The sequence below is a fragment of the Xiphophorus hellerii genome, chromosome 13 (genome assembly GCF_003331165.1).
Source record: "Xiphophorus hellerii strain 12219 chromosome 13, Xiphophorus_hellerii-4.1, whole genome shotgun sequence".
NCBI lineage: Eukaryota > Metazoa > Chordata > Actinopteri > Cyprinodontiformes > Poeciliidae > Xiphophorus > Xiphophorus hellerii.
The window spans coordinates 1,125,788-1,141,043 of NC_045684.1; the positions used below are offsets into that span (position 1 = coordinate 1,125,788).

Genomic DNA, 15,256 nt, shown 5'->3' on the forward strand with positions numbered 1-15,256 from the left:
TCCATCGGGGCATTTTAAAGTTGAATGGTTGCCATGGAGATTAAAGGATTTCTCAAACACTCCAGGTTTGTTGTTGATGGAGTAACATCATAGCACAACATAAAGCTCAAAAAGTCTATTTTTGCATGATACTGGCCCTTTAACTTTCAGTACAAAACTCCCAGTATTGTTTATTATTTAAATATTTAGAACAGGAAAACCCAAAGATTCAATCGGTCGCTTACAGATCCCACGTCTGACACCAAACGTGATGAGGAAAAATGTCGTTTTGACACATAAACTCAAAAGGAGTAATTAATCTAAAAGATGGTGATGATTGTTTCATCACCATCTTTAAAAGTCTTTAAAGAAAAGTCTTCTTTAAAGACTTTTCTTCTTTAAAGAAGAAAAGTCTTCTTTAAAGACTTTTCATGCTTAGAGATATGAAAGTTTGTGTGCATGATAACGAACCGTGTTGGTTCTCACCTGCAGAGAACATTTATCCAGTTTAAATAAACTCCACCAAAACCAAAACGTTATTCACTTTTATTTCTAAAGGATATTTTCATTCACACATGGATTAAATTTTGAGTGCTGTCCTCTGCATGTCTGGCTTTACAAACTGAAATAAATACATAAATGTGTCTTTATCATACATGAGACGTTTTTACAGCAGTTTTATATTAAGCTCTCAGCAAAAAATAATAAAACAAACAGAAATTCAGATCATAGATTTGATTTTATGTCCCTCTAATCATAAACCCTCCTTAAAACCATAACTTCCTTTTTAAAGGTTTCTACGTCACATTCAGGGACAGGAAACTCCAGAAGCAGTTTCAGTTGAGTCGCTGATTCTCCGGTTGACATCCTGGCATTGATGCAAAATCTGAAGTCATTTCCTGTTCCTGTGGGGGCGCTACAGGTGGTCATCGTCTCTGTGAGGTGGGGGTGTTGGCAGGTCCCGGTCCTGGGCGGTCTCACCGGACCGTGCGTTGGTTCGCAGGGAAGACAGGCGGTGGAGGTATCCAGGTGTCCTCACCTGGGCGCGCTCCGACGGCGCCACCGGGTTCACCTCCATCCCGGCATCCGCCAGCCAGGGGGGGATGTGCAGCGGCGAGGAGGGGTCCAGGTCCGGCATGAAGGCGGGGTTCTCGATTCCAGCTGCAGGGGAAACGCAGAAACCGGATCAGAACTAGTTTACAACGTAAAGGAACGGATGGTGCCGATGATCTACCTCCGGCTCTGTAGCTGACTCTCGTGGGGAAGGAAGTATCATAGCCTGAGGCGCTGTCTCCTTCTGAGAACTCAAAATCTGAAAAACATAACTGTGTTTTTAGAGGACATGAAGAAAAAGTACGTTACCTTTGAGTTTGAGTGAGAAACTTAGTGAGGAGAGACGGTGTCAACTGTCGCTAACTCATCGCTAGCTGTGGTCGACTCGTCGTTAGCTGTGGTCGACTCGTCGCTAGCTGTGGTCGACCCCTTTGCTATGTGTGGTCACTAGCAAATGCTAACTAGCACTAGCATTTATAACAGATTGTGCTAGCTGCAGCGTACTAGAGAGCAATGGGTAGGAGAGTCGCCACATCACACTGTAATTAACAACGCTAAGCCCCGCCTCCTGTCTCTGATTGGTTGTTCCTAGTTAGCGCTGGGAAAAGCAGAGGAGCTTGATTTTTGTCAGATTATCTGTCTCAAACTGTACAACAGAGTGATGGTTTCAACAGATACATAAAAAGATTTTTTTTAAATAAAAGTTACACACTGCAGCTTTAAGTCCTGTGGCAGGTTAACCAGCAGCACCAAACCCATTAAACTTCTTCAGTTTCTGTCTCAGGTTGTATTTGGGTTTTTAGATCTCGGTACTTGAAATGGTGGAGTTTGTTTCAGATGCTAACCTTCGTCCCCAGAATGGTACGGTTTATTCTTTCCGTTTGGCATCTGCAATGGAAACAGAAAAGTTTTACTTTAAATGTTTATAAAGATGCGCAGTAGAGGAGGCTCTTAAAGCATGTTTCCTGTTAAATCAAGCTGAGGGCTGGACCTTTGTCTGCGGCTCTCTCTTGGTGTGCTTGGTTATGGTCTTCGGTGGCGCCACGCCCATCTTCCCGGACTTGAAGGACTCCAGGCGGCTCCTCATGGTTCTCTGGAAGATCTCCTGCACCTCGTTTTCATCCTGGTTGATGTCCAAGTGGCTGCGGCTGAAGCGGTACCGGTGCTGAGGGCCGGAAAGCATCAGAAATGAGGACGGATTTGGTGTTTGGGGCATTTGAGCCGCAGCTCCAGCCTGCTGGACGGGCCTACCTGCTTCCGGCCTTTGTAGAGATGCTGGTCCAGCAGGTGGTGAGCGTTGATGCCCTCTGCTTCTCTGAGGCCCCTCATGTTCTGCTCGTGCATCTCCAAACTGACCGTCGGCAACGCGTCTCTTCTGCAGGTAGAAACAGGATTGTTACTGGGCTTATTTATGCTGCTTTACATGAGGAAAAAGGAAATTCTGTCAAAATCTGAGCAGTTTTGTTTCTTTCATTACCTTTTTATTCATAGTAAGACGTAAATTTTCAGTCAAGTTAATTGTAGGGTCTAAAATAATCAACATTTTCAACTCAGAAAACATTTTCTGCTGCTAAATTATTGAATAAATAGAAATCTAAGCTCAACAACAAGCATATTTATAATGTTTAATTTGTTATTCAAATTTTTCAACCATCAATGGTTTATTCTAGACATTTAGCTTTGCAGTGTTTCAGGAAGCTCTCATCATTCATGGAGCTTCTTTACAAATGTGGACGCTGATATTTACAACAGCCATCATAGATATTTTTAAAAATGGAGGAGGTAATTTCTGCCAAAATAGTCAGAAGTTTTGAGAATAATCTAAGAAATTTTCTAGAAAAAAAACAAGGACATATCTGAGCTTCAAAAGTTGAAAATTTGCAAGAAAAGCTCAGATATTGAGATTAAGCTCAGAAATCTTCTCCATAAAACATTTAAATTTCTGAGCTTAAAAGGTAAAACTGAAAACATATTTCTGCACCTAACAGTCACTGATCTTCAGAGACTCATCTAGAGCATTAGGAGACCCGAGGAACATCTGGAGGTTTGGAAGGAAAACCTGAAGGAAGCCTTTGGAGTCGTTCTCTCACCTCAGCGCTGAAGCTCCGCCCTGATCATTGGCCATATCCGCCATGATGTCTGGCATCGCCTCTTCATAGTCTTCCCCAAGCTTCTTCTTGAAGTCAACAAACGCGCTTTCGTTACGGATGAACTCTAGGGAGCCTCTGCGCTCACCCTGAAATAAAACGAGAGTGAGATGATGTTTCACCGCCTGCAGCCTCCCGGCGGACAGCTGCACCCGTCAGACAGCGGCGGCTCCGTGCGTGGCGGACAGAGGGACGTCCTCACCTCTTTCACGTACTCCATCGCATCCTGCAGGTTCAGCTGGTGGAAGACGTTGTACAGGTGGTCCTGCTGCTTCCTCGCAGACGGCTTCAGTAACAGCCTCGACATCCACTTCTCCTCGAAGTTTCTCCACCTTCAAACGAGAATCCACTGTAACTCCTGCGGCTAATGATGGTTTTAAAACAAATCCGTCTCCTGTACTTACTTATTCCTCATGTAGTTGTCTCCTATTTGTCCTGAAATGTCCTCAATAGCAATCAGCATGTGATCAAACACCTGAAGTGAGACAAATGACAGACTTTGTAGCATCTCAATCAGAGATCTTCAATGTGGGGCTTGATTTCTGATTGGACATTTTTTGAATATTCTTTTAAAATTTCAAAGTTATAATTAAATATACATGAACATAAATCCAACATGTAACAAATTACTAAAATTAAATGTGACACATTGTTTTGTTTTATTGATAATTTAAGAATTTAACACACATTGACAGAATTAAAAGGGCTGGAGCTATATTGAATTGAGGCGTAATACCCACTTACACCACAGGGCGGCAGTGTTTCCCGCGCATTTTCCCTACTTTGCCCTCACAGTTGAATGAAGAAGGACGTTAGGAGTAAACAGCCTCCGTCTTATTTTAGTTTAGTTACAGGTTTATAACATCCACCAAGCGCATGGATATAATTCCCAAAACGCTTTTGAACATATAAAACGTGTTATTTCATTAAATAGTCTTATGTTGACTGTTTTTAGGAGAGAAATAACTGTTCTAGGTTAGCATTTCGGCGCTAGAATGCTAGCTTAGCGATATAAGCAATATATGTTTATATTGTTGGGAGTCCCAGGTTGAAAAATGTCAAACTCAGACTGTTTCATTTAGATATTTACCTTGTTCTGCACTTTTTCTATGAGTGTGATCTCAGCAATTTCAGCTCGTTTCACTTTCAGCCACTGAACCAAAGGTTTCATCGTCACTCCCTGCAAGTCAGAAATGTACAAAACAGCATGACAATCAAGGCAACACAAGGTGTTTAGAGATTAATTAATAACATATTTCTAAACTATTTATTAGCCATCTGTAAGGGGAGCCTTATTGTAAAGTGGTACCCATTTTTGTAAAGCAAATTATCATTTTTGCACTTGCATTTTGTCCCCACACAGAATAAATTATAAAGGCTGGATTTCCCTTAATTTTTAGTGTGAGGTTACACTGCTGCGATAATATAGAAATGTATTGTTTTAATATCTTTTAACCAATTTTTAAAATCCCTGTCGGAGAATTACTTCCTGTTTTGTAAGAACTTTCTGTTGCTGACTGGATGGATCAGATGCATGAAGGAGTGGATCCAGAAAGTTGTGTTTATGTATTTTTGGAGGGGAGAAGATGAAAGTGTCTGAATAAGTGATGGTTTGAAGGGACTGTCATGTGACAAGAAACAACCAACCAACCCTGAGCACTCACCTGGAGAATCACGGTGAAGTAGACGACGAGGAGAGTTGTGCACACCATCAGGTTCTTCTCCTTTATCTTCGCCTCATTCAGATTCACTGCCAGTCCATAAGCCACAGCCCCTCGCAGGCCACCGTAGCCCATAATTATCTGGTCAACAAAACTTATCGGGACAAGTCGGTACCTGTTCAGCATCCAGGTGAGGATAAACACACCTGAAACATAAGCAGGAAGGGTCAGGTCCGTGACTGGTTGTTTTTCCTCTCAGCCACAACAACGAAGGCCAGAAACTCACCGATGAATCTGTAGATGAGGATGAAGAGCAGCGTGAGAAGGATGAAGCCCGTGTTCCAGACCCAGATGGCCTTATCGATGGCGGAGATGCCGAGGAAGACGAAGATCATGGTTTCCGAGCCGTTGGCGAAGACCTTCATGGCGTAACGGACAGTTTGGATGGAGTTTTCGTTCATGTTGGAGTTCATGTACTTCTGACAGCAAATGCCGCAGAAAACGACCCTTCAGAACAAAAACAAAAACTCCTTAGCTTCACGTCCACGGTGCTGATTTTGGCCAGATTTGATCTATAAAACAGATTTCTCACGAGAGGATGGACGACAGCGACAGCATCTCGGCGGTGAGGTAGGACAAGTATCCCAGGACGAAGATGAAGCCCGGCTCAATGATCTGGACGTTCTTGGTGCATCTGCTCAACAGAGACATCAGCAGGCCGAACACAAAGCCCAACAGGGAACCGCCGAACGCCACCACAAAGAAGGAAACTGTTGAGAAAAGTAGAAGAGATTCAGGATATCCAAATTCACCAGATCAGATCGTTCCCAGATAAAAACTCATTAAATGTCTCACCTATTCCCTTGATGATCTCCTTAGCATCGATTGCACCTCCTCCAAGAGACACGAACGCGTCGAAGACGTTGAAAAGCACCTAAAGAACGGGAAACAACTGGTGAATGTTGGTTTAAAGTCCGGGTGCTCGGATGAAGTACAGAAAGAAAGAGGCTAAAGCTGTGCACACACTCTGTCATTAAAAAACACATATTTCCACTACAATGTTTAAAAAAATAATATGCAAAAAAAAAATCCTCAAAGATTTTGAGAGTAATTTCTGAACATTTTGAGAAAAAACTTGGAAAATAACTTTACACTTTTAAAAAAAAATTTTCTAGAATATAATAATTCCAAAATTTCAAAGTTTTTCCTTGCAAATGTTGGACTTTAGTCAAATGTTATGAGTTTTTTTCGCAATTCTTTTTTACTTTTGAAACTTGAAAACTGTCAGGTTTTTACTAGAAACTTCTAGACGTTGGAAGCTCAGAAATTTTCAGTTTTTTCTATAAAATTTTCTAAGATTCATTTCAAACTTTCTGAGAGTTTCTAGCAAAATTTTGACTTTTTGAGCTCAGAAATGTCAGAGTTTTTCTAGAAACGTTCTGAGATTAATCACAAAATTTCTGAGGTTTGTCTTATAAATCCTTCACTTTTGAATCTCAGAAATTTTCACATTTTTTCTAGAAAATTTCTGAAATTAATCTCAAAATTAATGGGGAAATTTATTCTTTTTTTTCTATCTACAAAACATTTCTACGATGCCGTAGAAAAGTTTCTATCTACATGAAGATGCAGAAATCTGTCCCTGAATGTTGTTTTAAACATGCCAAACCCATAGGGGGCAGTGTAGTGCAAAGCTAAAACCTGTCAGCCAATCAGAATCCTTCAAAACAACCGACACTTTAAAGCAGGTATGTGGTTATATATATTATTTCTTATAGACTGCAGTTTTTCTCAAATCTCCACTTCATTCAGAGGTCTTTTAGTGATATTAAACAACATTTGCATATGGTTTATACAAAAAAATCCATAAAGATGTCTTAGTTTTCGTAGCAGGTCTGCATGTACGAACCACCGTAACGCCGTCGTTGAGCAGCGACTCTCCGAACACCAGGATGAAGAGCACCTCGTTGACGTGAACCTGCTCAAACACCGCGATGACGGCGACGGGGTCGACGGCGGCCATCAGGCTTCCGTACAGCAGGTACTGCAGCAGCCCGATTTCAATGTTGCCTGCAAGACAAGAGTCAGGGAAAAATCACATGAAAATTATCCATTTAAAATGAGATTTTTCCTCAAATCTTATTTAGTTATTTTATAAGACTTTTGTTTTTTTTTTTACATAATTTTTGTTTTGGTAGGATTTTTAAAAATAGTTTTCCTGAAGGTGTTAAAGAAAACTTCAAATTATAATTTGAACTTTCTTGTGCCAGTTTTCATAACATTTCAAATTATAAAACAAATGCATAAAAGTAATTATTTGCTTCTTTTGTTGTTGTCATTTTAAAATTCTAAATCTGAAATCCACATTTTATAAAATTTTTTGGACACAAAAATAAAAAAGCATAGATTTTATTTAGCATTTTAAAGCAAAAATCAACAAGAACTGTCTGCTTTTGTTTTTCACCTATTCCTTGACTTAGGTGAAAATACACGCACCCTCCTCCTACCTGCGCAGGTAAGCCATAATTAACCCATTTACCAGCTGATCCAATAGAAACTCTAGTTACCCATGGCTCCGCCCTGGTGGCACCCCCACAGGGACAGACCCAACGTGGCGGCGTTCCAGACCGTGCCGATGACGGCGTGAATCAAGATGGCGCCCAGGTTGGTGAAGAAGAGCTTGTTGGGCATGCTGTAGCCGGTGTCCAGCATGATCGGCGGCAGCAGGTAAAAGAAGAAGACGATCGGGGTGAGCTTGAAGGTCTGGACCTTGTCCGCGCCCCAGACTATCCCGCCCAGGATGAAGCCGAAGCAGATGAGCAGGGCGCTCTCCGGGATGTAGTTGGTGATTTTGTGGTTGGCCTCGATGACTGGAGGGAAGCAGGTCAGAGGTTCAGTCACACACATTTCCTTTGCAGTGAAAGCACAACGAGGCCTGTGGTTCACAGCTGAAAACAAATCTGAAATTTTGAGCTTAATCTCACAAATTTTTGAAAAAGAAACATGGAACTTTTAAAGGTCAAAAACTGGCTAGAAAAAAATCAGAAATTTTACAATTAAACTCAAAGATTTTTTATTTTTTTTATGTAATTTATCTCATTTTCTAAGGTTTTTTCTAGCAAATTTTTTGACTTTACAAACTCAGAATTTCATTTTTTTTCTTGTCAAATCCAATGTTTGAGCTGTTTAGATTCAAGCTAAGCTAAACACTTAGCTTCCTGTGAATCACCAGTTTACCACCAGCTTGCTAAATATTTAATTAGCAAGCTAAAACCATAAACATTTGGAGCAAACAAACAGACAAATGTAGATTTACAAAATAAAAAGGTAATATGCTATAACTGTTACGGTAATATTTTCTGCTCAGTTTAAGCTGAGAGATGAACCGTCTTCAACATGCAGCATTTCGTCCCAGGCAGCTGGAGGCCAATTAAACATGTTTTGTATATTTAAACACACTAACATGGCAAATTGATCAAATGATGTATAAAATAATGTTTCATTCAAAAATGAACAGATTCAGTGTGGGGGGAAAAGTAAATGTTTATGCAAACTAACAGAGTTGAAGGCAGCAGCTTTATCAAACCGTCTCTTTTACTCAAACCTTTAAAAAAACGTGAAATACAGAAACTTTCTGATTCCTGAGGCAGGAATTTCAGATGAGAAGTTACAGCAGGAGCGTTTTGAATCGGTTGTCAGAGGACAGATTTCAGTTTGTACTGTAACTGAACCGTGTATGAACAACTTCTGTCAGGTTGCAAATCATCGACTATCGGTCCTGGACGCATCAATTTGTTCCGATTTATGATTAACCAGCCAGAGGACGAATGAAACCATTCAACTTTTCCCTTTGCAAAATATTATTTCACCTCACCAGGTGTGACTGAAGCTTTTTTTCTAAAACAAAGAACAAGTCTGAGTATTACAAAAGAAAAACAACTGATATAAAAAAGGTGTAAAAGACAGAACTGTAAGACCTTCAGGAAGCAGCAGACTATTGATCCGGATGAGTTTGGAAAGGAAAGATATGAGGGATAAATGGAGGAATGTCTATTCTGTCTTTTACAAACAATTTTATTTAAAGTTTAATGGAAACGATGTTTCTAAAACGGAATTATTATTATTTTTGTTATATTTATGTTGGATTGTTTGTGAGAGAGCAAAATAAATGAAAAATATTCTTATTTTTGTTGACATTTCGGACCCTTGACTTACGGAGTTTGCCAAAGAAACACACCAGTATCCACACTGCAACGAGGTAGGGGGACTCCACATGGTGCCATTTAAAGGAGACGATGGCGATTCCGGTGGCGTTGTGTCCGCCGCCGTGTTCATGATGGGATTCCTGCGGCGCCGCAGACGAGACGCAGCACAGCAGCAGAACCAGGATCATCATTGGGACAAGTCAGAACCGCAGGAACCGTTCTCCTGTCCTTCTATCTGCCGTTCATCACCTGCATCCTCATTCCTGAGGCGGCGCGGGCTCAGGGGCGTTCCCGACCCGGACCGCAGCTTTTTGTAGCGGAACCAGCGGTGGGAGTGACGGACCGCTCTGGTTACTCAGTCACTCCTCGCTCCTTCGCTCTGTTTGTTCTTTCCGGTCCCAAACAGATTTTTCAGTTTTACGGAGACAGAGTTTTGTATGATGGAGCAGAGGTCAGAGGTCACTGGTTTGGAGCTGGACGGATGTCCGTTCAGGAGGTTTTTACGTCATTTTCGCCTCAGAAATGATTGACCTTCATGTTTCTCAATCTTGGCTAAAGACTCTCTGGATGTGAGTGAAATAATTTCACAGGCTTCCAGAACAAACTGCAGAGATATTTCCATTTTAATTCATTCTTTATTCAGATTTTCTTTAAATAAACCAGAACTATTTAAGCTTTAACTTCAGTATTTTTGGTCTAGTTTCTAGTACAAATGTCTTTACATTTAGACAAAACTGACTTATAAATGCATTTTCAGGAAGAAATAGGAGATTTTTAAAAGCAAATAATTCCTTAATATTTGAAAAAAGTACTAGTTGCATTGGCATATTATTTCTCTTTTAACTAAAGAGAAATAATCTCTCTAGTTAAAGAGACTAAAGAGTGAAATAATAGTTGAAAATCTGAACATTTCGTAATGCAGGTAACATGTTAACTACTCATAACTAGTTGACAGAACCCCGTTAAAATGCTGAGCGATTTATCCGACCAGATGCTGCGTCCAGGCGGTTCTTCTTCTGGTTTTAAGGTTTAAAGCCACATTTAACTCGTTATTCTTGATGGTTTTAAAGGAAAACATAAAACATCACGTAAAGTCGGAGCAAAAACAAACAGCAAACCCGACGGGTTAACCAGTAACTCCAGACTGGAAGGCCTGAATCCCAGAATAAAGTCACCGGAAGACGGAGGAAGGGGACCCGTAAAGTTAACAAGTCGGACTTGTAAATGTTTGAACACATAGTAATTCGGTTTATAGATCAAAACATAAAAACCAGCAAAAACACAAAATCTTACCACGTTTGGTCTGGTTTGTGTGCACATCTCTTAAAATAAGACGAAAGTCACTTCAGCAGGATATGAGTTTGTTCTGAGTCAATAATTCCTTAATAGCAATAAAAAAAAGTTCTGCACTAGCAGATTAACATGGAAAAATGCCTTGTTATTATTAGAACCTGAACTTTTCATCAATATTAAGGAATAATTTACTTTAAGCTCCTGTTTCTTGTTGAAAAGTTGCTTGTTAGTTTTTGTCTTATTTTAGGAGTTATATTTCACTAGAAACTAAACCAAAAATGACTTGCTAAGATTTAGTGTTTTTGCAGTGCAGAGCTCTGACTTTTCCTTTCGCCCCAGACTGGCATTAAACTTTGTTCATACAGTAGAAACTGGTAAATAAACTGATATTTATCCTTTTCTGTGTAAATAAGACAGACGTCCCTGCGGCTGCTCAGAGTACAGTAGCACTCAGAGCTCCTCTGTTTCACCTCTGTGGCGGTTATGCAATGATTGAAAGCCTAGTTAAAGGCCGGCTGCTGTTCTGCAGCTTATTAGTTAATAAAATGTTAAAGGCGTTCTTGCTCAGCGGCGTGGATCGCACTCGGTTGATTTCAATCACAGAAACCCAACAGGAGGCGTCATGCAGCGGCTTCATCAGCCGCCGACAGGCTGGCACCTCTGGCACCTAACGAGCAGTCAGTATGCTACCTGACACCTCCAGTTCAGAAAAACAGGAGCTAGAGAGCCAGTTTCCACTCAGAGGGGAGTAAACATGAGATCACATCCTAACAGTCAGGTTTCTAAATGACTGAGGAACCTGGAGGTCCGCAGGGAGACACACACACACACACACACACACACACACACGCACACACACTAACTAACCAAAAAAATTTTAATTACATATTTTCTAGTTTAATTTCATCAGCGTTTTTGTCATCATGAGGAGGAAAGTGACAATAATTCATATTTTCCTCGGTCCAGATTCGGTTGAACTGAACTCTGGTTCAGTTTTAATGTGAACACCAAGCGGACCGGAGCCCGCTCCAGAAGCAGGAAGTGGACTACAGCGCTGGGCATTCTGGGTAAATACAACCAAAGCTAACATGCTAGCCTAGCGCTAGCAGCAGAAATGGCTCCTGGTCTTCAGCCAAAGACTAAAGAGAAAAATCTGACGCCTCCATCTTGTTTCCATCTGGTGAAGAAGGACGTTGCTCTCAGTGTCTTCAGAGGTTTTTGTGTCGTTTCCTTCAGTGGTTCTTGGTGCAGCGCCCCCACAGGCCAGGAGGGGAACAGGTTAGACTCAGAACCACAGCAACTGGAGGTGGAGCAGATGATGGAATTCTGGTTCCAATAGAACCGGGTCTACCGGACCTTTGGGAGGAAAATGCTTCCTGCAGTTTTGTTCTGATGTAAATGGGAATCCCAGAACAATCGGATACAAATGGCACAAATGTAACTTTAGTGGGAGTTTTTTACAGACCCGTCTTTAGAACCTCCAGGTCCGGTTAGATGGAACCGACTTTCCCACTGGGACGTGGCCGACATGTCGGCGCTCGGTACCGCTGGGCGTCGCTCCGACCTCAGCCCATATTTACGTCGGCCGGGCCAACATCTCCCTCACTGCGACGCACGCTCGTTCATTTACATTGTCCACAGAAATGTGACCTTTTTGCGCCTGTTGTGTTCACAAGGAGCCACTAATGGCAGTTTGAGGTCAGACATGGAGAACACCTGCAGAGGTCACGCAGGATGTTTGACCTCTTGTTCCTGTTCTGCAGACACGTTCTGGCAGTTTTTATAGAACGTGCCTGGTTTTGTTTTAACCTCTTATCGTTGATCTAACGGGCATTCAGCCATGAAAACGGTCCAAAACTGGAGGGATGAGCCACAGTTGTGTCAACACAGCAGAGAAATTAGCAAAGAAACAATTTGGGGGTTTTGTTACCGGCAGACTGTCAGAAAAAAACACCTTGTGTTTCTCTAGCTGAACAAGACACCAAACTGAAACGTCAACCAGACTGAAAATCATCAATAAAAATCAATTTAAAAAAGCCCAGAGTCCTGAAAACAACTTTAAAATGTTCCTGGAAACGGTTAGAAGTCTTTAAGCCGTCCTGATCAGCTGCTCAGGCCTCTCAGACCTTTACAGGAACAGGGAAGGACAAGTTGGCACTAAAGGATTTCTGGAAACTCCACAGAACTGCAGCCGAAGAGAGAAACTCTTTCCTGAATCCTCAAATGTTTCAAACTGAAGCAGCTCCAAGCATGTTCTGATTTATAAACCCTGGAAAAACGACTCGGGTGGAAAAGATCAGTTACAGTGAAGTGCTAATCATAAATATTAGGCATGCCCAGCCTCAAGGACTAATTTTAAATATTAGTTCTGCTAACGCCTAAGCAATAATTATGACAGTTGTGCTAATCCTAAAGCGCAAATTATAAATATTGGCTGTTCCAATATTTATTCAGTCAGAAAGCAGGTTATTTGATTTATCCGAACAAATTTAATTAGGGGAAGCTAAGTGCGCTAAACATTTTTAAAGTTATCAAAAACGCTGAAGTGTCAGATGAGCAATTAGCTAATGCTATCAGTGCGTTAGCGCAGCTGTGCCCACAACTGTAACGATGCAACATTTTATTTTAATCCAACACCTCCGTTTCCATAATTCAACAAAGAAATATTATCAAATTAATTAATTAATCAGATTAATATTTATTCAAAGCTTTATTGATTGAATTGATTTTATTGATTCCTCCCAGTCCAACACAGTGAAATGTTTTACTTATTAGAGAAATGATCGGCTAATTAAAGCAACCATCATCATCCTCAGTGAATGATGAAGGTTCAAAGATCCGTCAGTAAACCCAGAACCGACCAGAACCAGAACATTTACTGCTTCTACGTTTATTTCAAATCTGAACCTTTACAATGTGATATTTAATGTTTAAAGTTCTGCATTTTCAAATTTAACACTAAAAAACTTCTTACTTTCAACAAAAAACTCAGAGAATCATTTTGACACTTAAACTGTTTATTTGTTTTAGCTTGTTGCAGAAATGAAGTAAAATTAATAAATACATGTCAAACTTTAAAAGATGCCCTGAACACTTTGAAAGTTTAAATGTTATCATAAATATAATTTAAAAAACAAATGAGCTAAATCAGAAGTTGCTTTTTTTTCTGTCTGGAAAATGTAGATAATTGGAATTTAATTTAAATTTCTGCATCAAAAATACATTTGCTGTTAGTTGAGAATAATTTAATTCACTTTAATTCTGACCAGTCCAGGTTTTTGAAGCTCTTCTGTTTTGTTTTGTTTATTTTTGATGATTTTTGACGAGTAGAAAGTTTTACTTATTTCTGACATTTTTTGGACATAATGCAGAAAGCCTTACTTTTCTTTCGTGCCTGATGGAGAAAGTTTGATGTATTTGTGATGTTTTTTTAGTTTTTCTGGACTCACCCAGTTTGCAGAGCCAGCACACCAGGACCCAAAGCGCCACCAGGTACGGCACTTCCACATGGTGCCATTTCCACGTTACGATGGGCAGTGTGTTGACGGTGCCCGTCCCGTGCTCGGTGTTGTTCCCGGTGCTGGCTGGCGCCGTGGTTCCGGTGCTGGCCAGGCTGGAGGCCGCCATCAGCAGGCAGAGGAGCAGCGCCGACCTCCATCGCTCCGCCATGTTTGCTGAAAAACGTCTGATTCCTTTCAGCCGCTCAGATCCGCACTCTCATTCCTCCTGACCTTTGACTTCTCTCCGAACATCCAGACGCTGTTCCTCAGAGAGCATGGCGGCCCGTTTTCTGGCGTCCTGCCGGCCGGGATCGGGTTTTCTACCGCAGGTGAAGCTCGGCCCATCCTGATGCTCCACCTTTTCCGCCCACGTCTGACCCGGACCGGCTAGTTTGGCCTCTCAGAAACTCCACTGATGCTTTTGTTTCTGTATAAACTGAGAATCGGGTTAAATTGCTTAGAGTTGTTTATTATGGTTTAGTTTTGTTTCATTGTGACTTTTTGTCTAATTCATTTAGTTTTAGTTCATTTTTACAGTGTTTGCTAAAAATGAAGGACCTGATATTTTTATCAGCTGTAGCAGTCTTTATTTCTTTGGCTTTTTTGAATTTTGCAGATTTTAAAAGGTTGAATTCTGCAGGTAACATTGATAATGTTTACAATTTTCAAAACATTTATTTAACTGTTGTTGAACAACCAACTGACTCTGGTCTTTTCTCCCAACTTTTGCTGCCGCCGTTTTGTGGACTAAATGTGTGAAGCCGTCAGGCGACGTAAACAAACGTCACAGAAGCTTCAAAGGCTGATAAACTGATTCAGTAACACGAAAACGAAGGTTATTATCTGTAATGTCTCTTAGTTCGATTAATGCACAATATGGTTCCAGTCAGTCGTAGTTTTTCCCCATTGATTAATTTTTCATTTCAGGTAACCAAAATGTTTTCCCAGTTTCAGTTTTTGTAAATCTGTTAGTTTTATTTAACTATAATAACTTTGCAGAGTAAGAAGCTGATGTTGGACCTCAGTTACAGATCAGATGAGCTTCAGTTTGTGGAAGATAAATAAGTTTTAAACGTGATTCATGGTGATTCATGATCCATCGTCAGTGTTTAAAAACACCTTCAGCAGAAACTGAAGTCTTTCAGCTTTGGTTTCGTCTTTTCCCAGGAAGTCGTGTGTTTACGGTACAGTTCTGTTGACTGTTCATTAGAGAACCTGCTGCATGAAACCGGGTCGAACTGGAACCGGGTCGAACTGGAGCCGGGCCTCCGTAGCCGATCCGAGAGGCGAAGGCAGCTTGGCTCAAGCAAGGATGTTCAAAGTGAGGTGCGGGGGCCACTTGCAGCACCTTTTCTTCCTTTTTGAGCCCTACTGGACCAAAATTTAAGAGTAAATTTAGTAAATTATTAATTTAAAAC

At 40.9% G+C, this 15,256-nt stretch overlaps 1 protein-coding gene across 2 annotated transcripts; it reads right to left on the reverse strand.

Moving 5' to 3' along the window:
- Positions 1 to 508: 508 nt before the first annotated feature.
- Positions 509 to 14,460, reverse strand: slc9a3.2 (solute carrier family 9 member A3, tandem duplicate 2). 2 transcript variants are annotated; one of them, XM_032579946.1, is made up of 16 exons: positions 13,788 to 14,460; positions 7,408 to 7,710; positions 6,750 to 6,910; positions 5,696 to 5,774; positions 5,433 to 5,610; positions 5,127 to 5,347; positions 4,844 to 5,046; positions 4,270 to 4,359; positions 3,584 to 3,654; positions 3,382 to 3,511; positions 3,123 to 3,268; positions 2,284 to 2,407; positions 2,024 to 2,197; positions 1,878 to 1,920; positions 1,214 to 1,291; positions 509 to 1,140 (listed from the first exon to the last, which is right to left on the reverse strand). In XM_032579946.1, the coding sequence occupies exons 1-16, from the start codon at positions 14,005 to 14,007 to the stop codon at positions 896 to 898; spliced, it is 2,466 nt and encodes an 821-aa protein (XP_032435837.1). In that variant the 5' UTR covers positions 14,008 to 14,460; the 3' UTR covers positions 509 to 895. The 2 variants fall into 2 exon arrangements, with proteins under 2 accessions (XP_032435837.1, XP_032435838.1); XM_032579947.1 differs by lacking the exon at positions 13,788 to 14,460 and adding an exon at positions 9,056 to 9,672.
- Between the last annotated feature and the right edge of the window lie 796 nt (positions 14,461 to 15,256).